Below are 24360 nucleotides of genomic sequence, written 5' to 3'. Positions count from 1 at the left end.
AACAAGCATGTTATTAAAAGGAAATAAACCATTGAAAAAGCTCACCCATTCTTGGTACTCAAGGGGATTAAAGCTAAAGGGGCCTCTCCGTCTTTAAAAAAGCTAGTAGAAGTTAGTGTGTAAAGACAGATCAGTACACTTAAGTTACTGGGTGAATCCAACTTTGAGCTGGTTCCTTCAGAAGGGCTGGGGAGGGTCCCTTGCTGCGGAACCAAGTTACAGCTCCCGTGGCTTTGGGGTTCAGGGCAGCGTTCACTTCTCAGTTGCCCACCAGCTCTCTGCTGTACCCCGATTTCTGCAAGCTGCTGGGACACAGTGTAGAAGAGCATCGTGACTACAAAAGCAGCAGAGGCAGACCAGCCACGTTTCCCAGCTGAATGAGGGGAGACACCATGCTCCTCCTCGGGGACACCCCAGGCCCGCCTACCTCCCGAATGGTCTCCTTCCGCGTCCACGGTCCATCCGTCCTCAGTCCCCAAGTCTGACAGCTCCCCCTTCAGCACCCCGTTGCTGACGGGCACAGTACTTTCGGGCAGTGGTGGGGTGGCAGCCTCGCCCCTGGGGCTGGAGGCGATCTCCGTACAACAGTCTTCGAGCCCCGAGGTGCTGGCAGAATCTGAGCGCTGCCCGGAGGTGGCCCCAGAGGGGACAGCCTGGCCGCTGTCTGACACGCAGGGGACACGGGTGGCCTCTTCCCCAGGGCTGCCTGCCTTGTCCAGCAACTCGCGGAGGGGGTCAGCCGGCAGAGGGCAGGCGGCCAGGGAGATATGGTGTGCAGAGTTCTTTGGCTTCCTGTCCTTGGTGGGGCTGGACAGAGGGCTGCTCAGGCAGCTCACGTAGGTCTTTGGCGCTGGCAGGTCCGCCGCCGGCAGCTCTGTGGAGGGGAGGGCCCTGTCCCCCAGACCCGCAGCCACCTCCGCCGCAGCCAGGGTGGGTTCCAAGGCCTCCACGCCCAGGGGGGTTTTCTGGCTGGCAGGGGCACAGCTCTCCTCCTTCGGCCCTTGGGGCTGGGCGGCTGAGGCCTGATACACTTGGCCCGCGATCCTGCCCACAGTGGTGGCCAGCACCTCCTCAGTGGCTTCCAGGATCACTTTGGAGATGATCTGGAAGGCAGCCTGCTCAATCTTCTCGCTTCTGTCCCAGGTCTCCTCCCAGCCCTGCTCGCGAGGAAAGGCTCCATCACAGGCTCGGCCCCGCAGCGTCAGCGTCTCCTCAGGTGCGGCCTCCGCCACGTCCTCGTCCAGGTGGCAGCCCGGGCCCTTCTCTCCCGCTCCGGCCGCCCGGCCACTCTGTAACTCTAACTCGGGGCCTGGCTCCCAGGCCGCCAGCCCTTCCTCCAGCACCGCGTCCCCTGTGCCTTCGGCGCCCCCTTTCTCCCAGGCCTTCTCTCCGGGGCCCAGCTTCTCCGCCGGGGCTGCCGGCTGGCCCTGGCGGCCCCATCCCGCCGGCCGGCCCAGCATGGCCTCTCGCTTACACACCTCGACCGCCTCGTGGGGGAACAGAAGGCCCGTGGGGGCTGGCAGGGGACACTCCAGAGGGACAGCCTTGGCGTCGTCGCCCGCGAGGGCGAGCTCCACCTCCTTGCGCGCTCCCGGGCGGAGTCCTGTGTCCCCAGGGTTAGGAAGGCTGCCTGAGGACTCGGACCTGAGGCAGGCCGGGTGTGCCCGCAGCAGGGCCGGCGGCTCTAGTGAGGGCCTGCCGCTGCCGCACAGCTCCCTCTCGGGTGGCGGGCTGGCTGCAACAGGCCGCGCGTCTTCCGCGGGGAGCACCTCCTGGGCCGCAGGGCCGGTCCGCACCGCCACCATGCCTGCCTCTGCCGCTCTGTCGTGGCTGTCGAGGGGCTCTTTTTTACGGGAGAAAAACCACCACCAGCCGAGGAGCGCCAGCACTCCAGGCAGGGCCAGGGGGAAGAGTGAACGGAACTGGATCGTCATCCTGGAGGCGTGGAGTAATTACACCTGTGGGAAGAGGAGAGCAAGGAGGAGCTGTGAGAACCAGTGAGGGCTCCTGATGGGACTCACTGCCCAGGAAGGCCAGCCGTGCGTCCCTGGCCCCCTGGAAGGAGCAGTCCTCCCTCTGGACACAGCCCAGCTGGTGACCCACGGCAGGGGGGCACTGACCCCGGCCTGCTGCCCCCTCATCCAGGCACACTCCCCTGAAACACGCTGAGCCCGCTCCTGAAACCAAATCCCTTCCTGCATCACTTCTTGATGCCCCATACTCCCTAGGTTCCCCGCCAAGGGACTAGCTGTGTTTAGTGTTTTCATTCTCTAAACTCCCAGAACACTTCTCTATTCTGGTGGTACTGGAGCAGTTTTAAATACCCATGGAAATCCATGTGGACACGTCCCTTGCAAGCATCCCCCAAACCATCAGCCAAGGAAACAGTAGTTACGCCACAATTAAGTCAGAACAAAGGACGACTGAGATTTTTCAAGGGACAGGGGTGCCCCAAGGCGAGGGACCAGTAACACACACAGGGCTGTGGAAATCGAGTCGTTTGAGAGTCAAGCTGTTACACAGGTTCAATAAGGCTCCTGCACCCACTGCAGAGGCTGAGCTTTTTTCTGCAGTCAACAGAGAACCAGCTTTGGTTTGCAAACTCCCAAACTGTGCTTCGAGCTTATTCCAGGAGCATGTCAAATGAAAGGAAGCTGAATACCTAGTCCGTTAGGAGGCAAGGAGCAATAAGAGCCCAAAGGAAGGCAATAGACAAGAGACAGGAAACAGCTTTCTCCACCTGTAAGATGGGAACACACTTTCTAAGGAATGGCTGGTATAACATCAGTTCAGACATATAATAAATGCTGATAAAGCAGGGCTAGCTCTCATGAGGTATGTGACGAACGTATTCTAGAATACACACATTGCCTCCCTACCAGCAAAATATATTTTGTCTGCAAAAATGACAAGAATCCTTAAAACGAAAAATCCTCCACTGTTATGGTGAATTATTCCTTAATGTGGTTTGTGCTTTGCTGTGGATATAAGTGAATGCTTTAACAATTCTTTACCTGTTAAATTTGGACTAGTTGAATTTGGGCTTCCCCAGTGACTCAGCAGTTAAGAATCCACCTGAAATGCAGGACATGTGGGTTCACAATCCTGGGGACAGGAAGATCGCCTGGAGAAGGAAACCCACTCCAGCATTCTAGCGTGGGAAATCCCAAGGACAAAGGAGCCTGGCGGCCACAGTCCATGGGGTTACAAAGAGACAGACACAGCTTAGTGGCTGAACAAGAGCTAGCTGAAGTTCCTTACATCAGTGCACTGGAAATACCAGAGCATACTCCTGTTCCCTAGGTGGTTTTAATGTTCAGCCAAGCAAAAGAACGTTCAACCACTGCAAAAACAGGCCTGAAGACGTTGTTTCTCGAAGTGTAGTCTAGGGACCAGAAGCACTGAGCATCACCTGAGAGCCTGCTACCCATCCCAGGCCCACTGAGTCACATGCTGCCATTTAACAGGACCAGCAAAGGATTCCCCAGCACATGGCAGTGGTGAAGGCGTCCAGAAGAGCGTTCTGCTCCAAAGTGAAGGGGTTGGGGAGGGGTCAATTCCAGAAACTCCCTTGTTTGTAAAGAGAAACCTTCTTGCTAATATTCGAAGATGAAACAATGGGACTGGAAAATATAAAAGCAAAGCTAAGCAATGGCCGGGGCTCAGAAGACTGTATTAATCCCTTCAGGCAGAAAGCTTCAACGATGCTACCTTGGAGCTTCAGATTCAAACACAACCTCACTAGATGCTTTCCCTTGCATTGCTTAATCCTCAACTACCTGGTCTGGAATACATATTATCATCCTAAAGGTTAAAATAACTCAAGGGGCTGAACTTGGGTCTGCTCCACATTAAATCCAGAACCCAAGGGTGGATGCAAACAAGGCAGTGTACAGAACAAGGAAAGAAGTTTGTACTTCTCCTAGAACTTAACGATCCTATCCTATGACACCCACATCCCACACCCAGAATCTCTCCTTTAAAAAAAACACAGGCAGACGTCTATATGTATTAAGAATGTTCACTGGGAACTCAGGGTTGTTGGGGGGGAAGGGTGGGAGGAAGGGATAATTAGGGAGTTTGGGATCGACATATACACATTGCTCTGTTTTAAACAGAAAACCAACAAGGACCTCCTGTATAGCACATGGAACTCTGCTTGACGTTATACGGCAGCCTGGAAGGGAGGGCCGTTTGAGAGAGAATGGATACATGTATATGAACGGTGGAGACTCTTCACAGTTGTTCAACTGAAACTATCACAACATTGCTTGTTAATCAGCTATACTCCAAATAAAATTAAAAGTTATAAAAAAGAATGTTCACTGGGGTATCATTTGAAGCAAAACTCAGAGGAATGACTGCTAAATATATTGCAGAACCTATGGACATACCAGTTTTGGAGAAGGAAGCTGATCTCATGTATTGACGTGGGAAAATTGCCATAATACAGAAAACAAAAGCTGTACACCACTGTACATTTGTGATTACGTTCACACAATCCCCAGGAAAAACTGGGAAAGATCAACATCAGGCCTCTCGGCTGTGGAAGAGGGGGAGGTTTGTACACTGATTTTGCATCCTGCAAATCTTCCCAGACTCGTCTATTTATTTATCCTTATCTGTAAATAGAAACAGTCTTCTTTCTTTCAGGAAGAGAAGTTTAAACCTCTTTAACAGAGATTCTCCAACTTGGCTGCCTGTTAGTATCATTTGGGAAGCTTTAAAACCCCAAGGTGGCACCCAGATCAATTAAATCAGAATCTCAGGGTGCGACTTGGGCATCAGGTTTTGTTTGTGCTTTTTAATCAACCCAGGTGATTTCAAATGTGCAGTCAAGTTGGGGAATCACTGTTCCATAACAACCTGCGCACACCCCAAAAAAGGTGAGAGATTAAGGAGTGCTTTGTGTTCAATGTCTTTCACATAAAAAATTTAAAAAATGAGATCTGAGAAAGAAAAGAGATTGGGGGGAAGCGGGCACTCAGGATAAGGCGGTACGTCCCTGGCCTGTTACCAGATCAAGTCCCGCCCAACAGATCACACGCAACAGAAGCGGGGCTCCAGCGCCAGGTATGAACCCAGGTTGTCTTCTCATTAGCAAATTCATATTCTACTTCTTCATTAATTCGGCAATCCCAGGGTTTACAGCTGTGATTCCCATCATATTCGAGCCATTCTCTACTCTCACGTGAGAGATTAAATGGAACGGGATGGAGAGGGAGAAAAAGAATCGTACATCTTAACAACAGAGTGGGCAGTCTCCTCACTTTACATACCAGGGGCCCAATTTTTAGCCTTAAAAATTAGGGTGTAAGTGGGGAGCTGCTACCCAAGATACAAACTGCTTCCCAAAACAGTTGGGAGAACCCACCCCCACCCCTTGGAGCTAAAGCTCTCCCGCAGGCCCCACCCCACTCCCAGATCAGATCTGCACTACCATGAGGCAGAGGTCAGACACAGACCCCCGTCGAGCTCCGGTCCTGCACCCAGGACACGCACACCGCAACCCGCCCCATGCCAGGCCTCCCCTGCACCCTCCCCATTCTGCTCCATCCTAGTGCAGACAAGGGCCACGACACATACCACCTGCCCGCCACTCTGTCCGTCAGGGACACCACTGCCACCTCCCACCTCACCCCCAAGCCCAGCTCAGTCCACACACGCTGAGGCCCAAGCTCCCAGCAAGAGTCACCGCCTATAGCCCCAACCAGCCCAACAGGACACTCCGTTAATGACAGCTCAGGAAACACTTTCTACATTGCCAAGCTGGACAAATACCCAAAAGGGCCTCAGAGAAGGCCTGCTCCCATGAAGCAATGTCACCCACCCCACAGGACCCAGGATGTCCCAGCGGACCCCCAGTGCCCACCACTCACCCCGGGCCCTCGAGCCAAGGAGTCGCGGCTTTCATGTGAGCAGTGCATCTGGCCCCGCACTTTCCCGCCTCCCACAGGGACAGCTCCAGGCTCCTGAATTCAGAGCGAGCAGATCCCCAGACAGGAGGGGAGCACAGAGCAGCAAGGGCACTGGGACCAGTGACAGGAGCCGGCTCCACCACAAACAGGGCCAGGAGCACCCGGGACCAGCAGCCACCCCACCCAAAGGCAGCGCGCTCAGGAGGCGAGTGAGGCTCACTAAGGGCACGGCGGCCTGGGGGCGCCTCACAGGGGCCCCACTTCCCACCGGCCAACAACTGCCCCTCACTCCCTTGGCTCTTCAGTCTGGAGGGGCCCTACCTGAGCTAATGTCACCTGGATAGACTTGTGCATCAGTGAGGTGCCGATCTTCCCTGCTTCACAAGGTCTGACAGGCCAGGCAGGTGGTGCAGGAAGCACCGACCTCTCCTGAACACCGGCCACCCACACGCAGACACACACACACACTGCAGCCTCCGCTACCAGTCGGCCTACCGCTACCTTCCTTCTCTGGGCACAGAATCACGAGTTGTTCTCTTGGCCCTGGTTCTGTGCATGTGTGACTTGTTGTTTTAACCTGAACCTTTGAAGATACAAGTGGCATTTAGCACCGTAGGTCTAACGGCCTTCACACTTACTCACTGGGAAGGCAGGTTCCTCCCCTCGGGCCTCCTACCCGGGAGGCCAAGGACACTGCCTCCCATTGGGAACAGCCTCACAGAAGAATGCAGAAGGGACCTTAACACTGGTGGGGAGGATGGCCTGGCTATTTTGAATCTGGTGGAACTGAATAGCTGCCTGTTTATTTTTAGCAGGTCCATTTGCTGGGGAATAGATGCATGCTGGCTGGCTTCCCAGTGGTCACAGAGCCCAAGGCTGGCACGTGCCACAACCCCACAAGGCTGCAGCATTCACCTGGACTCCCCAGGATCTATGGAGAAGGCAGTGGCACCCCACTCCAGTACTCTTGCCTGGAAAATCCCATGGGTGGAGAAGCCTGGTGGGCTGCAGTCCATGGGGTTGCTAAGAGTTGGACACGACTGAGCGCCTTCACTTTCATTTTTCACTTTCATGCAGCGGAGAAGGAAATGGCAACCCACTCCAGTGTTCTTGCCTGGAGAATCCCAGGGACGGGGGAGCCTGGTGGGCTGCCGTCTATGGGGTCTCACAGAGTCAGACACGACTGAAGTGACTTAGCAGCAGCAGCAGCACCAGGATCTAAAGAGAGCTTTTCCTTCTTCCAGAGGCACCAGGAGCTTCTCAGAAGAGCCTGCTGCTGCTGCTAAGTCGCTTCAGTGGTGTCCGACCCCGTGCGACCCCACAGACGGCAGCCCACCAGGCTCCTCTGTCCCTGGGATTCTCCAGGCAAGAATACAGGAGTGGGTTGTCATTTCCTTCTCCAATGCATGCATGCGTGCTAAGTCGCTTCAGTTGTGTTTGACTCTGCAACCCTATGGACAGCAGCCCACAGACTCCTCCATCCACAGGATTCTTTAGGCAAGAATACTAGAGCAGGCTGCCATTTCCTTCTCCACAGAAGAGCTTACCCCTGGGGAAACACTGGTTTCACTCCCAAGCCTGATGACCAGTCCAGTCACTGCAGTCTAAAGCTTTCTGCTAAATCAGAAAGCAAATTTCCAGGAAATTTATTAACAAGAAAACAAGTGTTGGTCCCAGTAACTAAGTCAATTTGGCTGCGGTTATTGTTAGAAGAAGAGTGGCATGTGAGTCATGATGGGGTGGGGCAGGGAAACTGATCGTTAACACAAGAGCCGAGGGAACACCAAGAGACTCACAAGTCCAGTGTGGGCTTGGGCCTGGATCCACTCCTGTGCTCTGAATGGACTTTCATACACTCTCCCAGTGGAAATCAGAACATTTCCTCCATTATTCCAGCATGAAGGGTTCACTTTTGCTGAAGACGGTCCCGGGGTGTTCACTAACGGGGGCGCAAGACACCGCATGTCTAGAGTGTCCAGCACATCTAACTCTTGCTAAGGAGTTTCTCCTCTTAAGGGGGCCCTTCCAAGGACAGGAAATAGCTACGCGACCCAGAACCTAAAGCCCAGCACTTGCTGCCACCGCCTTCAGAGAACAGCAGGCTGCTGGCTGGGCCAACATCATCCCCACCAGCCTGCCCCCCTCACCAGCCTCCACCCGGGAGGAAGGTCACACACGCAGAGGTCTTTGTATACGATTTCCAGGGTGTCTCTGGACTTGCACAGGATGCATTTACCCAATTCTTCACCAGGTTGAGGTTAAACACATACATTTAAACCATGCAAATAAAAGCTTCCTGTCACCAGAAGCTCACAATGCCAATGGAAGAATCTGGGTGTCTCTCTCACACACAACTGCACCAATCTGAGCCCACCTCCAGAAGTGGCAAAGAGAGCTCACCCCAGGAGACTGTCTCACAGAAGGCCAGGATCTCCTTAGGTCGTAATGGGGCTAACGACAGAAACTGGGCTTCTAAACCAAGATCCCCTGGGGGGTGAAGGGGGAGCAGAGAGCAGAAAGAGTCAGGAGCCGGAGCCAAAGAGCTGGCGGGGGAGGACAAAGGAGTGTGACCTCTGCCATGAGGACGGCAGGAAGACGCTGTGGCAGCTGAGACTCGGCCAAAGCAGAGCAGGTCGCAAGACGCAAAGGCCTAGGCCATCCCCGAGGGACGACCGCAGGCTGGGACTGGAGGCCACTTAGTCACAAGGGGCTCCTGAGCACTGGAAACGGGACCGGGTGACAGAGAACTGAACCTTTAATGTTACCTTAAACCTAAACAGCCGCGCACAGTGCGTGGCGACCGAGCGTACCGAGCACAAATGCGGTGTGAGAGGGCGTCCTCACTGAGACACGAGAGCCGGGTAAACGCCGTGACGGCCACGCCTACCGTGCCAGGCAGAGTGTGGTCCTGCCCCCGAGGGTGGGGGACGATGGTACGCCGGGCCGCAGACCCTCAGCAGCATGACTGAGGCCCCAGAATCAGAGTGCCGCAGCCATCCTCAGGCGGTTGGTCTCGCCCAGCCCGTGCTCACAGGGTTGTCACCTTCATCCTTAGGGGGCCTGGCTGGGCTGTGACTCGTGGAAGCACCCTAGAGATTCCACACTAGCTCACAGACAGGGCTGTCTCCACACCCTCCATTGTGATGGCCCAGCACAGCAGCAGGGCAGCCAGCACACCCAGCCCTGCCATGCTGCCCACCCTGGCCGGACCCGTGACCCCACGAGTCAGAGGGCACGTCCCGGCTGCCCTCCAGGAGACTGAAGCCTTCTCCCAGTAATGTCTGGGTGAGAGGATCTGCTCAGGGAAGCCTTCTCCTGCTGAAGCAGAAACTTGGGGTCCGGTACCAGAGCTCCAGGTAAGAAGTCAGAAGCAAAACATCCCATCTGGACATGGTCTCAAATCAAGACGTCCTCCTCCTCCAGCTCAATTCAAAATTAAACTTCTAGTTTGCAAAACTTCAGAAACCAGAAACCCACACAAGGAACGCCCCAAATCCCCCCACTCCTCCGCTAAACCCACAATCATCTAGCCTCACTCAGCTTCAGGTGATAAAATCAGCATCTCCGACAAAAACCTTCCCCCTGCATTCCTGGAACAACGATGTCACATCCATCCTGCCTCTCATCCCTGGCTCCTGGCAACCTTCTTGCTTTACCAGTGAATTCTGACAGGTCTCTGAAGACGGTGACAGATCAGGTGCCAGGGAAGTGCTCCCAGGCACACGGAGTTCCCACCCACGACCACAGAACACAAGACTGCCCCAAAGATATGAAGGTGTGCTTAGACAGCAAGCTCACCTGAAAGCTATTAAGGAGGGCACACGCCTTCAAAAGGAATCAGAAAAGATGCTGAGGAGAGGCAGACACAAAGAAGTAATAAGACACTGACTTCCCAAATGGCAGACAGTGCAACAGGACTAACTCAGAAATGACATAAAGGCGTAAGGAAATTTCTACTCCACAAAAAATTCATTGGTGCCAACCAGGTACAAAGTTCCGTGGGGCACAGACCCGAGCCAGAGACACGGCCCTCTCTCAAGCCTCTCAGTTTCTTTGGGGGAAAGTCCCCAGTGACCTCCTCCTCAGTTGGCCTGGTTCTGCCCCTGACCAGCTGACAAGTTCAGCTCGAGAGTCACTCAAGTGCTCTGGGGGGACGGCGTGGCGGGGTGGGGGGAACCTGGCCACCAGATGCCCCACACGTGAGTGTCCCGGGTGAGAGAAGACGCGAGCAGCACGGACCAGCACGCAGACTTTCATCCCCGCCCCTGCCTAGGGCCCAAATCTGGGTCCCCTCTCATTTCAACTACTCCCAGAGTAAAGCCGGTCTTTTGCGGGCGTGGTATTGATAGAAGGGACCTGAGGGCCTGGCTTTCTCTGCCATCTTTCCACCAACCCTTCGTCTTCAGCCGCACAGCCCCAGCCCATGCCTTCAAAGGGGCTTGTCCGTGTGCTCAGAGCAGCTTGCTTCTGGTTGGCTGCCCACCTTCGCACATGTCCTCACCAAGACAAGGGAGCAAAACAAGAAAGGAGGGAAAGGAAGCCACACAAGAGAAGGGGAGGAGGAGGTTCCAGGACGCAGGAGACCAGGGGTGCTGAGCACGCGGTGAGCACGCGGGGCGCGTCCTGCCAACGGACGGCAGTGCCGAGGCCCAGGGGACAGCCAGAGGTGGAGAGAGATTCAGGGAACACCAAGCTAAAGAAACACAGGACATCAACTAGGGGAAGAGGAGGAAGGGGGAAGACCAGAGGAAACTTGGAGAACCAAGAACTCTGCAGCCATGGCAATACCACCACAACCCTGTAACGGGACCAAACGCTGAGCTGCCCCTCTAGACTGAAACGGGCTGGGGCAGGGGTAAGGGGAGGGGTGGGCCAAGCCCTAATCTTCCAGGAAAACCAGACAGACAGTCCTTTTAAAGGGAGGAAGGAAGAAAAGAAAGTGCTACACTCTTAGAAACACCGCTGTCCTCCTTACCCACGGAGGCAGAACCCGAGCACAGAGCCTACAGGGCTGTGAACAGGCGCGGGTCTGGATCTGCGGAGGTCTGCACCCGACCCCCCAGGACACCCAGAGACTGTGCAGAAGTACTCGGGAGGGCCAGCCCCCTCCAGAAGTGGTCAGGAAAGGTGGGCAAACACTCTGGGCAAAGGGCGGTTCTTTCAAACCTTACCAGAGTCAAGGCAAATCTTTCTACAAGCAACCCTATGATAAAAAATTAATAACATTCCTAAGTATTAACTACAATGGATGTTCTATTATCATACAACTTTTACCGATATGATTAATATGTATTAGCGCTAATCCATCTATGTACAAACTTATACTGCTTTATTTTCAACACTGATAACAATCTTGCTTCAAGAAACCCCCAAGTGCCCCCTGACACACAGCAACAATCAGAAAGAGAATGTGCTTACTGAGGGCAAGCTAGCCTCAGGCAGCAGAGACCCTCAGAGCCAGCAGTTTAATGAAGATTAAATACCCAGAGGGAGTCAGGTTCCACCGCAGATGGGAGAGCCCTCAGGAAGCAAAGATGGGTAGGAAATCACATTTCAAGTAACAAGACAACACTGCAGAGATGCGGGAACCCGTGTAAGAAACCAGCAGCCTCTCAACAAGTTCAGAGCGCCGGGCCCTGGGCATCCCCTCATGCCATGGATTAACTACACGACTGTGCATCCTTACCACCACTCTGCTTATTTAACTTATATGCAGAGTACATCATGCGGAACGCTGGGCTGGAAGAAGCACAAGCTGGAATCAAGACTGCTGGAAGAAATATCAATAACCTCAGATATGCAGATGACACCACCCTTATGGCAGAAAGTGAAGAAGAACTAAAGAGCCTCTTGATGAAACTGAAAGAGGAGAGTGAAAAAATTGGCTTAAAGCTCAACATTCAGAAAACTAAGATCATGGCACCCAGTCTTATCACTTCATGGCAAATAGATGGGGAAATAGTTGCTGACTTTGTTTTTTTGAGCTCCAAAATCACTGCAGATGGTGATTGCAGCCATGAAATCAAAAGACCATTACTCCCTGGAAGGAAAGCTATGACCAACCTAGACAGCATATCAAAAAGCAGAGACATTACTTTGTCAACAAAGGTCCGTCTAGTCAAGGCTATGGTTTTTCCAGTGGTCACGTATGGATGTGAGAGTTGGACTATAAAGAAAGCTGAGCGCAGAAGAATTGTTGCTTTTGAACTGTGGTGTCAGAGAACTCTTGAGAGTCCCTTGGACTGTAAGGAGATCCAACCTATCCATCCTAAAGGAAATCAGTCTGAATATTCATTGGAAGGACTGATGCTGAAGCTGAAACTGCAATACTTTGGCTACCTGATGCGAAGAGCTGACTCATTTGAAAAGACCCTGATGCTGGAAAAGATTGAGGGCAGGAGGAGAAGCGGATAACAGTGGATGAGATGGTTCATCGATAGCCTCACCAACTCAATGGACATGAGTTTGAGCAAGCTCTGGGAGTTGATGATGGACAGGGAAGCCTGGCATGCTGCAGTCCATGGGGTCGCAAAGAGTCGGACACGACTGAGCAACTGAACTGAACTGCATCCTGAACGGTACCAGCTAGGAGAGCTGAGAAAGTGTTGTGTAGTTTAAACGAGGAGCCCAGGCCAAGGACAGTCAGATGAAGCCTGCGCGGGAGAGGGGGAGCTTCAGCTCTAGACGGCATGGTCAGTGAAGGCCTCTGCAGAGGTGGCAGCAGCATGAACAGCGAGGAGCAGCTCTGCCGAGACCTGAGAGGACGGGAAAGGAGGGGGAGAAGGTCCAGCGGGGAGAAGCCAAGCCAGAGTCCTGAGGCAGTCACAAGGCTGGCTGACTCAAGAGCTGGCCAGAAGCAGACGCCAGGACGGGACTGCGGGCTGCTGCCCGAGGAGCCGTTCCCGGCACCGCTGGGTACACGCCCAGCTAAAGGCGAAGCACCTGGGGGAACAGGCTCACCCAACTCCCTCCAGAGAGGGCGCCCCAAGAGCCACGGGACTGCAGGTTCTTAATAAACAGAAGCTAACTGCAGAATCCATTCTAGGACAGAGCGCTGCTGTGGCTGGTAGCAGGACAGAGACGCGCGGGGCGTGACAAGGGGTTCCCTCAGCTCTGCCAGGAAGCCCGGGGGCACACCCCTCATTAGCCTTGCGGAACTGGAGCTAAGCTCTCACCCTCAGCCCTTCACACCTTCCAACGAATCTGTCAGAATAAGAGGGCCCAGGTCCCCTCCGCAGAGGGGGCTGCAGACAGAGGCAGCGACGCTCAGACAGACACAGGCACAGACACACACACGCGGCCCCACAGAAGCCTTTGCCACTTCTTTCAATCAGACTTTGCGAAAACAATCTTGCTCTCTAGCCAACATAAACCACAGGCAACAGAGGACCTTATATGGCTTGAAGCTCCCTTAATCAGAAACGGAGAGGGACTGGAGCTGGCGGCTCCCAGTTAGAGGGAAGAAGGGACGAGGGAAGAGCAGGGGGAGGAAGGAGGGTGACGTGTGACAAAACGTACTCGCCAACCCCTCTTTCATCTCTTGTGGGCCTCAGGGACTCCCCAGGAAGAATTCCCCACGAACGGGATGAGTTTCCCTGCTCTCGTGGTTTTCTTTTGGCTTAAAACAGAGGACACCGGTTACCAGGCTGCGGTTCTTCAGTGGCCGGTCCTCAGGCTGGGTGACTTCCCATGGAAACAGAATCCAGCCTCTGGGTCAACCTTCCCTAGGATGGCAGTCCTGACCTACAAGCGTCCGCTCAGAGGGCTGCCTCGGTCACGTCTGCCTGCCCAGGAGACAGGGCTGGGTCCCTGCCACAGGTCCCGATAGAAGCAGCAGCCCTGGGGACCTCATGAGTGGCCACTCCCACACCCACGGCCCCCACGACGGTCTCTAGGGGGTTTCTTCTCCTTCCTCCCTGATTAAGAGAGGCAGTGGCTTTGGCACTAGGACCTGCCCCACCCACTGAAGCTGCATGCACTTGGCCCTCCTAAAGGAACCACCTGCTAAAAATAGCATGACAGCACAAGCTTGGCCGGGTGGCCGCACCAAAGTCAAAGGACAAAGCGAGGAGGTTATTCTCAGGCCCAGCCCATGCAGCTCCTGGCAAGTCACTCCTTTCTCTTTGGAGAGACAGGAAGGGGGAGGTGAGTGGGGTGGAAATATACAGGGCAGGGGAGGCGGGTGGAAACCTAACCTCCAAGCCAAGGCTGGAGGGAAGTGACCGGGGCGGCAGGGCGGCCTGGGGCAAAGGGCTGGGTGGCCTCCTCCAACAGGGACCAAGCTGCTCTGGGCTGCAGCCTGCTGAGGGCCAGGGGACTGTCCCATGACCCTGTGCAAGGTCTGACAGGCCACACTATTATTAGCCAAGGACTGAGTGGCTTCACGACCGCCTTTTCAGCCAGGTGACCGAACTAAGCCATAGAGTCTTCAGAGCAGTTTTCCTGGCCCTAAGGCAGAGCCACCTTGCTTAGGAGGCTGTCTGCTCTTAGTCACTGCCATTACTGTGCAGCTCGAAGGCACTGGACAGTTGCATAATTCTGATGATAAAAACACTGGAAATATAAGGGCGTTAAAGATCCTTAACTCCCATTTCCCGTAAAATAACACTGAAAAAAATGAGATACAAATACCTCCCTCCTAGGGCTGAATGAGGTTGGAATGATCAAACAGTCTGACTCAGTTTGTGGGATAAATAATTTTACGTTTTAAAAGCCTGGTTTCACTTTCTGGATAAGGATGGAAGGGTAACAGGGCAGTTAATAAGAAAGAGCCTCAAAGGGCCCGACCCAGCCCAGCCCTGTGTCCCGGAATCAGCTTCCTTTTTGCAGGGCCTTGGCTTCCACATACACAAACTAGAAATTCTTAACCTCATCGGGATGAGAGAGAATAAAAAGGGAATAATGTGCAAAAACACTAAGTTACCAGGTATACAGCAGATGCTCAATCAATCTTCTACTGTCAGGCTCCAAGAAAAGAGTTCATATTATATGCCAAAGGCCAGTCTAGCAGGGTTCAAACTAAGCACACCCAGGACTAGATGAGGGGCATATGGAAATAAAGCCCGCTCCCCAGAGCCAGACCCACACCAACACTTGGGGATCCCCACTGGGAACCAACTTTCCCCAAAGCCTTCGGTAAAGACAGGCTTCCTACCGCTGAGATGGCCTGCAGGGACAGAATGAAAACGACACTCATCCGTAAGGTGCACGTAACCTGGCTTAGAAAGGCCCACGCTGGGATCCTGCAAAAGTCACCAGGCGGCTGAAGGACCAAATTGCAAGTCTGCTGACATGATGAGCAAGGACAATGAGCACAAGCCTTGGAGAACCAGCGAGGACCTTTACGATGATGAACAGTCTCTCAAGCCAAGATGACTTTCCAAAGGCTTAGCGTCTGGCCCTTCGCTTCTCACTCCCATCCCCAGACCCCTTGCTACACGCCTCTCTCACACTGTTTCATAATTGATCACTGCCCTCCAAACTGGCAGACCAGAACTTGCTTCTGAACATGCCATAGAGAGGTGATAAATAACTTGTCACCAAAGATGTTGGGTTTGTGGAATATAGAAGACTAAGGCCAAACACGTGATGCTTTACAAGGCAAGACAATTAAGCTTTTAGAGTTGGGCAAAGAACTAAGACCAGTGCTGTCCAGCAGAGCTTTCTGTGATGGTGAAAACGTTCCTGATCTGCACTGTCCAATACCGCAGCCTTGGGCCACATGAAGCTATGTGAGCATGTGAAATGTGACTAATGTCACCAAGGAGCTAATTCTTAAATTTCCCTTAATGATTTAAAAAACTTAAAATTTAACTAGCCACCCATAACTAGTAGCTATCTATAAGATAAGGCAGATCTACACGCTCATCCCTAAGGATGGATTCAGGAAAATAAAAATATAGTAAAAAATAAAAACATTTAATACAGTAGCACCTGAGAGCTAAGTGAACTCCAAATGCACTTAAAACAGTGGATTGACATTTTTTTTGAGTCTTTGGCTTGTACTATCCTGGCATCCCTGGCCCAAACATACCCCACCCTGCAGGCAACTCCACCTCCCAGCAGTTGTTAAGGGGCAGACTAACTCCAGGGCTCCCAGAAGCACAATCTGAATGCATTTTATGCTGACTAACTTTATTCCCCCAGCTGCAGAAACTGAGACCTGCCCGGAACTCCAGCCAGGTTTCAGCCTTGAAAGCTGTAGAGACCTCAATCTCCACCCCCAATCAAGACTCGTTAGCTAAACCCCCAGGGATGAAACAAGCCCTCAGCACTGCTCAGCTTTACTTACAGAACTTTCCTGGGGCCCTGCTTTGTTGCTAAGTGCGTGGGCCTCAGTGAGGACCAGCTAAGCAGAGGCAGCCAGCCTGTACTGCCAGATGGGGACAGAAAGTTTAGTATCAACTTCCGCAAACTTATCAAACTGAGCTATAGAAACATTCAGATGGCAAGAACAGAACAGAACAAAGACCACTTAGCAGAACCATACAGGAGAGGAAAAGGACACCTTGAAAGGTCCTTAAGACTGAAAGACAGTCCTCAGAACGCTGAACGATAACACACGCTCCTTTTACTGCAACAATCTGCTTAGGAAGCAACAGAAAGAAAAGGTTTAAAAGCCCATGGACTTGACGGCTCCTTGTTCTTCTCACAAAAGCCCTCCAGAGGACTGAGTGTAAGTCCAAACCCAAATTTAGTCAGTTTCTCTATCCTTCAATTTGTATTTTTATTTGCCACTGAAACAATCCCGAATGACCTCCAGCTTCACCCTCCTCAACTGTCCTCAGAAGTGTGAGGATTAAAGGATTAGGGAGGCGTCTGCTTGTAACTCACCTCGCAGAGTAACTATCAAGGAAAAGGCGTCCCCTAAATTTCAGCTTGTCTCCACCAGTAACTTCTCCAGCTACTCTGTCCTACCTAAAGCACTGTCCTTGTTTTGCACTGCCCAAGTTTAAAATTAGGTACGAGGGCCAGCAGGTTTGCTCAGTGAAAATGCCACACACAATCGGTACTTGATGTTAATAATCAAAGGTGAAATCTGTGTGAGGCATTACGCCAGAAAGGGATGTAGAAGACATGACGTGCCCGAGGAATGAAGGGATTAAAATATATCCCACACTGATTAGCAACTCAAATAGTATGAGATGATTTCAGTGGGCTAAGAGGCCCATAGGGACCGACCTCCTCCCCAGAAGAGACAAACTCCCTTGATAGGAGGCTAAAGGTATTAACTCACACCCAAACTTCCCCACCAGAGCACAACAGTCCACACTGCAGAGAAGCCCCCTCATTCAAGACTCACAGGGAAGATTAGGAAGGAAGCACTTGGGGAGAAGGGGCTGGAAAGCACCAGCTCACCAGGCACATGGCTTGGGCCAGGAGGCTGGCTGGCAATGTGTAGGAAGCCAATTTTTCCTCCTTCCAACCAAGTTTCCAGGTGAGAGATTGGGGAACAGAGTCCTTTTATTAATATTCAAGTCACTTAACAGATTCAGGAGAAACAAAGTCAGTCTCAGAGACTGTTTAGAAGGGGGGAAAAAAATTAATGTGTGAGTACCCAACATGTGCCAGGCACAGCGCCACGCCTCACAAATATTATCTCAATTTGTCTTGAGGATGAAAGAAGACTGAAAAGCTTAAAACTAGCCTACACCCACAAACGATGATTTTGACCTGGCCTGGGTTCAACGCCCAAGAATAATTTGCATTACTAGGTAGAACAAATTAAAATATTGACGCTGAGCAATCTTATACTGGAGACATATCTCCTTGGCACCTGAGCAGCCACTTCCAAAAGACATCCTCACTGACACCCTGCAGTGGCCAAGTACGAGCGTACTTCCTAGAAACAGCTGGGAGGAAGAACTGATAGTCAAGCAAAGAGCTAGACAGTAGACCAGTCTCACTTACAGGCTGGGAGGGGATCAGTTATGGGCAACTTCAGGGGCCGTCACCTGACAATACCTGTGACAACAGAGCCTATTTAATTCAGACAGGCACCAAGGCTTCAATGATTTGCATACCTGTAGGATCCAGAGGGCCTACTATAGCCCAAGGCCATTCTTCATCTAAACACAAACCCAGGAACTACTACCCAGAACCATAAAACAAGCTCAGAAGTTAAAGAGGAAGGTTCAACACAAGTTAAAAAAAGGTCCCCCAGGACTACTTCACTTGTCTCCAGTGCTGAGAGTGTTTTAAATCATCAGCAGGTGAATCCCGTGAATTTCAAAAACATCGGAATTTAACAGAGGGCACGTCACGCTCCCCTCTCTTCACTTCAAAGATGCTCTGTACCTTTAAGAACAAAAGGGATGGGCAATGCTAAGAGCTCAAACTTCTAATTAGAATTGAAAAGAAAATTATTTGGGAAGGACTTAGTTCCAAGAATATGGCAGCAAGGTAAGGTTACTAGTTCCCAGAATTGATAGCTTTTTGTGAATGGGGTTTCTTGATCAATAATTTCGACAAAGGAGGTGGGGGTATTGGAGAGCAAACCAACCGATATGACTGTACCGAGTGTCCAGCAACCCAGATTAACCTACAGGAGATACATTTAACCACCAGACAGCCTGTACTTCCGCAGGGGAAAGACAGCTAGTTCAACCTCACGGCTCTGCCCATGCACCCGACACGGCCTGAGAGGCCTCCTCCGACACCTGGAGTTACGTGCACCGGGCTGGTGTTAGCGGAGGACGAGGGGACAAGAAGGCGCCCGCCAACCTCGTCATCTCCACGGGAAAGGGGGACCGCGAAACGCGCGGTTTTCCCAGCCAGTCGACTGGGCACCACCTGCCACCTACAGCTCCTGTCCTTCCCTGGGCCTCCTCCGCGGGTGGGAAATAGGAGCGACCGTACCCAAGGTGGCACAAAACAGGAGAGCTGGTGAAAGCTCGACCTCGGGGCATGCAGACCAAAGCTTCCCCATGCACAATGGGATCTGTGACCCCGAAACCAGCGTGCTCCCGCCGGGCAGCGCGGGGCGCGGGCGCCACGCGACTCGGGAGCCAGGCGCCCCAGGGCGCGAGGTCAGCGGGCGCCCGGGACGGCACGGCCTCCGCCTCCCCGGGCACCCTGTAAAGGGGCTGAGAGAGCTTGTCCTCGAGAGACACCAAGCCTTCGACCCCGGGACCCTAAACCTCCCTCCTCCCGCAAAAGGGTTCCAAGCACAGCCGCTCTCCGAGCTCAGCCTCGCGGTCCCGCAGACCGAGCCCCCGTGCCCTGAGTTCGCCGCGTGCCGCTCCCAGGGGCTGGGCTGCCCGCTCGGGTGTGCCACCGCCGAGGCTCGGTGCGGCGAAACCCGGGGCACGACCGGGGAGCCCAGAAGTTGGCGGAGCTCTCTGAAGTGACCAGCTCAGCCCCAACCCCGGAGGGGGCGGGGAAGGGCGCCCGCGGGCCTTCGGACACTCCCGCGCCCTTGTGAGCACCTGGCCCTGCCCGCCGCCGCCGCCTCTCCCGGCGCAGGCCGGGCGCACGCGACCTTTGAAAGGGAACCGCGCGCGAGGCCGGGCGACCTTGGGTGGGACGCAGTGGCGTCCGCGCCCCGGAGGGTGTGAGCCGCAGCGCGGGGAAAGTTAAGCCGCGGAGAGGCGGCCGGGGACGCGCGCGGGGCGCCCCGCGAGGCTGCCGAGGGCGGCCGCGGCCGGTCACCAGAGGCGCGGCCCGGCGGGGCGCGCGGGCGGCGGGAGGGACAGGGCCTGCCTGACAGGCGGCGGCGGCCCGGGCGCCTCCGCGCCACCCCGACGGCGCCGCCCCCGGGGCCCCCGAAGGTGCTCCCCGTTTCACCGGCGGCCCCCACTCACCGCTCCTCGGGCCCCGTCGGGGTGCAGAGTCCTCGCGCCGCCGCCCCCCGGCCCCCCGGCCCCCGCCTCTGCCGCGCGGCCCCTCAGCGCAGCGCTCCGGCCGCTCCCCCACGTGCTCGGCCGGGCCGGGGGAACACAGACACATTAAATACCGAGGACGCGCGGCGACGTGCCCGCGGCGCGACGCAGGCCCCGCCCCCCGCCCTCGTGCCCCCACGCCGGCCCGCCGCCCCTGCGCGTGCGCGCCGCTCCCGGCCGCGCCAGAGGGGGCGCGGTCTAGAGCGCTCCGCCGCCTCCCGCAGCCCGCCGCCGCCGCCGCTGTCGCCGCCGGGCGCTGCCCGTGCTCTCGCGAGACGAGCGGTCATCTCGGTGGGGCTCGGGAGACAGGCCGCGGTGGATGCTCTGGGACGCTTCTCGCGAGTTTCCGTCGGTGGAGCTCCGAGCTCCGCGCGCGTTCGCCCGCCTCCGCCGCGGGCGGTCTCCGGGGCTGGTGAGACCGTCTGCCGGCCTCGGCATAGGGAGACCCCTGGAACAGGCAGAGGGGCCGCTGGTGGGCAGCGCTCCCCTCGCCTTCACTTAAATAGATATATTCAGTGTGATTCATCATTGCATTGTACGCGTAATTTTTTGATATTTAATAACTGCACGATAATAACTGCATAATGGGAGTGCCCGTCACAACTCAAACGTCACTCTTGCCCCTTTTCACAACTTGGTGACGTCGAAGTGACACACTTTGCTCTAAAGACGGTAGGGATTTGGAATAATTCTTGCCGAGAGGAAACTTAGGAGAAATAAATGCGCCCCCCTAACCTCCCCGCACAGGTGGACAGGGTCGGGTTCCAGCTGGCCAGGGAGGTGGGGACAGGAAGTGAAAAAAGATCGTGTTATGAACTGTTACTTATGAACATGCTTAATCCTCCCTACTTTTCAAATACGAATTTAAATGATGATGAGATAACATATGCCTATTGAATTGTAAGTGTAAATTCATATATATATGTAAATATGAATCCCAATTGTATGATGTTATTAGGGACAGGAGGGAAACAATTAGGAAAGAATAAGAAGAAACCTATTCTAATTTCTGTGGTTCAAAAAGGCCTGAGGTAAAATTTAAACTGAAACCTGCCTGATGAGAAGGAGCCGATCTAGCAAATTGTACGTAAGAGTTGGATTGGGAAGTATTCCTGCAGAGGCAGCTACACTGCCTGTATTGCAGGAAACAGTGTCTGACGAACTAGATTGGTGTGAATGGACTGCAGAGAGGTGGGGAGAGTGCTGGAAAAGTTTGGAGGACTGTCAAAGGAAGGGTGTTTTTTGGGGGTGAGGGAAGTGGGTCAGTTTATAAACCATAGTAAAGCTTTGATTTTGTTTTACTCTGTTCAGCTCCGGGGCATGCTTCTATTCTACCCCAGGGCCTTTGCACTGGTTATACCCTCCCACTGGAATATTCTGCAGAATTCAACTCTGTCACCTCTTTCACCTCCTGCTCAGTCTCGGTGAAACCTTCCTTGGAGACCCTGTTTAATAACTGTAAACACGCACACACAATTCCCTGTCCCCTCACACCTTCTTTATTTTTCTTCGCGGCATTTACCATAATCTGCATACTATTTCTTTTGCTGAATGGTGGCATTGTTGAGGGTAGAGCACAGAGAGGGCACTCAGTAAAAATGTTTAGTGAATGAATGGGGAGCCATAGCGAGGATGAGGTAGAGAGTGACACTGTAATTTCTGCTTTGAAATGGGGGCTGTAGCTGTTGCAGAAAGGACAGGCTAGAGCAGGGGGTCCCCAACTTCCAGGCTACCGAGGTACCTCCTTTCGGATCAGTGGTGGCATTAGATTAGAAATAAAGTGCACAATAAATGTAATGCACTTGAATCATCCTGGAACCATGACGGCCCCCCACTCCCACCGATGTGTGGAAAAGCACTCTTCCACGAAAACAGCCCTGGGTGCCAAAAGAGTTGGGGACCGCTGGACTGGAGGAAGACTAGCACAGAAAAAGGGAGACCAGTTGGAAGGCTGGTACAGAGGTTCAGATGAAAAATGATGTGGCCTGAGGGAAGAGCCATGGCAGTGAAGCGGAAGAGAGATGCTTTGGACTCAAGGTAGTTTCCAGAAGTAGTAGCAACAAGACTGGCTCCTGTCACAGACTGTAAAGAAGAGGGAACCAGGCTTCCTCTGGCCTGGATTACGGGTGTGAAACGGGTGCCACTGACCGAGATCAGGGCAGAGACTCATTCGTTTCCTTTTGGGCCCATTGAGTCTAAGGAGAGACGCTGTGGTTGGACCGACGGAAAGTTCTGGTGCAGCAGACAGGCAGGTTTTTGTCACTGTAAATTGTAAACGTGGCCCTCTAGTTGTCTACGTCTTGTGCATTTTTATGAATGTTTCTTGTTTGACTCAGCTTTCCGTTCTGGGTCTTTGTTGTGAAGCTTCGGAGCCTGTCCTGAAACTGATGAGGGCTGGGATACCTGACCGTGGGGAATTTCATCAACACATCCTCAAAGGTGCTTTCATCAAAATCAGTCCCGTGGTTAAGACTTGTTTAAGACTCCTCACTTCCAATGCAGGGGGTATGGGTTCAGTCTCTGGTTGGAAACGTAAGATCCCACACGCAGCTCAGCTCTGCCAAGCAAACAACAAAAAACCAAAAACATCATCTTGTGAGTCTCTCTTTAAACATCAGTCAGTTGTCCTCCCAGCAACCTCTCCAACGTCAAGGGCATGTATTTGAGAAATGCCTGCCTTTCCTGCTAACTTCCCTGGTGGCTCAGACAGTAAAGCGTCTGCCTACAATGCGGGAGGCTGGGGTTCGATCCCTGGGTTGGGAATATCCCCTGGAGGAGGCAATGGCAACCCACTCCAGTACCCTTAAACCTGGAAAATCTCATGGAAAGAGGAGCCTGGCAGGCTACAGTCCATGGGGTCACAAAGAGTCGGACACGACTGAGTGATTTCACTTTCACTTTCCTACTGGAAGCGTCTACAGAGAGAGCTTTTTCAGTGCTAACAAATATGAACTGTCCCCTTTCTGGGTAATGCAGTGAAGGAGTGGCTTTTGTCCTTCAGTCTGACTGAATGAACAAGTGAAACTAACCTCTCTGACTCTCCACCCTGCTCCCTGTTTCTACAACTGCAGAGCATTTGATTCTGCCCTGAACCGTGTGTGTCTGCAGGAAAGAATAAATTATTTCCTTCCAGAGAAGTCAGTGGAAAGATGTGGTGGGTAAAAACACTGACGGCTGATACTTCAGTTCACTTCAGTTCAGTCGCTCAGTCGTGTCCGACTCTCCACGACCCCATGAATCACAGCACGCCAGGCCTCCCTGTCCGTCACCAACTCCCGGAGTTCACTCAAACTCATGTCCACAGAGTCGGTGATGCCATCCAGCCATCTCATTCTCTGTCGTCCCCTTCTCCTCCTGCCCCCAACCTTTCCCAGCATCAGACTCTTTTCCAGTGAGTCAACTCGTCGCATGAGGTGGCCAAAGTATGGCTGATACTTAATGAGCACTTAATGCCAGCACTGTGTATGGTACCTTATTCTAACCACCCCCAACCCTCATTCGCACAGAAATAGATACAGCTTTTTGTTTTTTTTTAACTGGAGGGTCATTTCTTTACAATGTTGTATTGGTTTCTGCCATACAACAGTGACTCAATCAGAAGTGTATACCTGTGTCCCCTCTCTCTGGAAACTTCCTCCCACCCCCGCACCCCTTCTCATTCCTCTAGGTTGACCCAGAGCCCCAGGTTGAGCTTCCTGTGTCATACAGCAGCTTTCCACCAGCTATCTATTTTACATATGGTAACATTTTTGCTTCAGTGCAACTCACGCTGTTCATCCCACCCTCTCCTCCCCCTGCTAAGTCCACAAGTCTGTTCTCTAGGACTGCATCTGTATCCCTGCCCTGCAAATAGGCTCATCAGTACCATTTTTCTAGTTTCTATATATATGTGTGTTAATATATGATATGTGTTTTTCTTTTTTGTGTGTGTGTGTGTTTTTCTTTTTCTGACTTACTTCATTCTATATAACAGCCTCTAGGTTCATCTACCTTACTAGAACTGGCTCAAATTCATTCTTTTTTATGGCTGAATGATATTTCATTGTATATACGCACCACAACTTCTTTATCCGTTCATCTGTTGATGGACATCTAGGTTGCTTCCATGACCTGGATATTGTAAATAGTGCTGCAGTGAACTTTGGGGTACCTGTGTCTTTTTGAATTATGATTTTCTCAGGGTAGTAGTGGGATTGCCCAGTAGTGGGATTGTTGGGTTATATGGTAGTTCTAGTCCTAGCTTTTTAAGGAGTCTCCATACTATCTTCCGTAGTGGCTGTATCAATTTACATTCCCACCAACATTGCAGGAGGGTCCCCTTTCCTCCACACCCTCTCCAGCATTTATTGTGTGTAGATCTTTTGATGAGGGCCATTCTGACCAGAGTGAGGTGATACCTCATTGTAGTTTTGATTTGCATTTCTCTAATAATGAGTGATGTTGAGCATTTTTTCCTGTGTTTACTGGCCATCTGTATGAGACAAAATTTTTAACTTGAGAAATCTGACTCAGAACCCATGGATTAACCAGTTCACTATACTAGAGGCAGATCTAGGAGTCCA

At 52.9% G+C, this 24360-nt stretch overlaps 1 protein-coding gene across 1 annotated transcript in view; it reads right to left on the bottom strand.

The window, feature by feature from the left end:
- AKAP1 (A-kinase anchoring protein 1) overlaps positions 1–19901 on the bottom strand; it is a 30169-nt gene extending 10268 nt beyond the window's left edge. Inside the window, exons 1-2 of the mRNA XM_055399075.2 lie at positions 19721–19901; positions 428–1958 (exon numbers count right to left, since the gene is read on the bottom strand). Coding sequence (XP_055255050.2) covers positions 428–1934 — 1507 coding nt within the window. The 5' untranslated portion in view covers positions 1935–1958; positions 19721–19901. The remainder of the gene's footprint in view (positions 1–427; positions 1959–19720) is intronic.
- Positions 19902–24360: the final 4459 nt, after the last annotated feature.

Source organism: Moschus berezovskii, chromosome 20 (genome assembly GCF_049115385.1).
Source record: "Moschus berezovskii isolate FMDL1 chromosome 20, NW_MosBer_1.0, whole genome shotgun sequence".
NCBI lineage: Eukaryota > Metazoa > Chordata > Mammalia > Artiodactyla > Moschidae > Moschus > Moschus berezovskii.
Note: the sequence above shows the minus strand (reverse complement) of the source record. Positions and strands in the feature narration are given on the sequence as shown.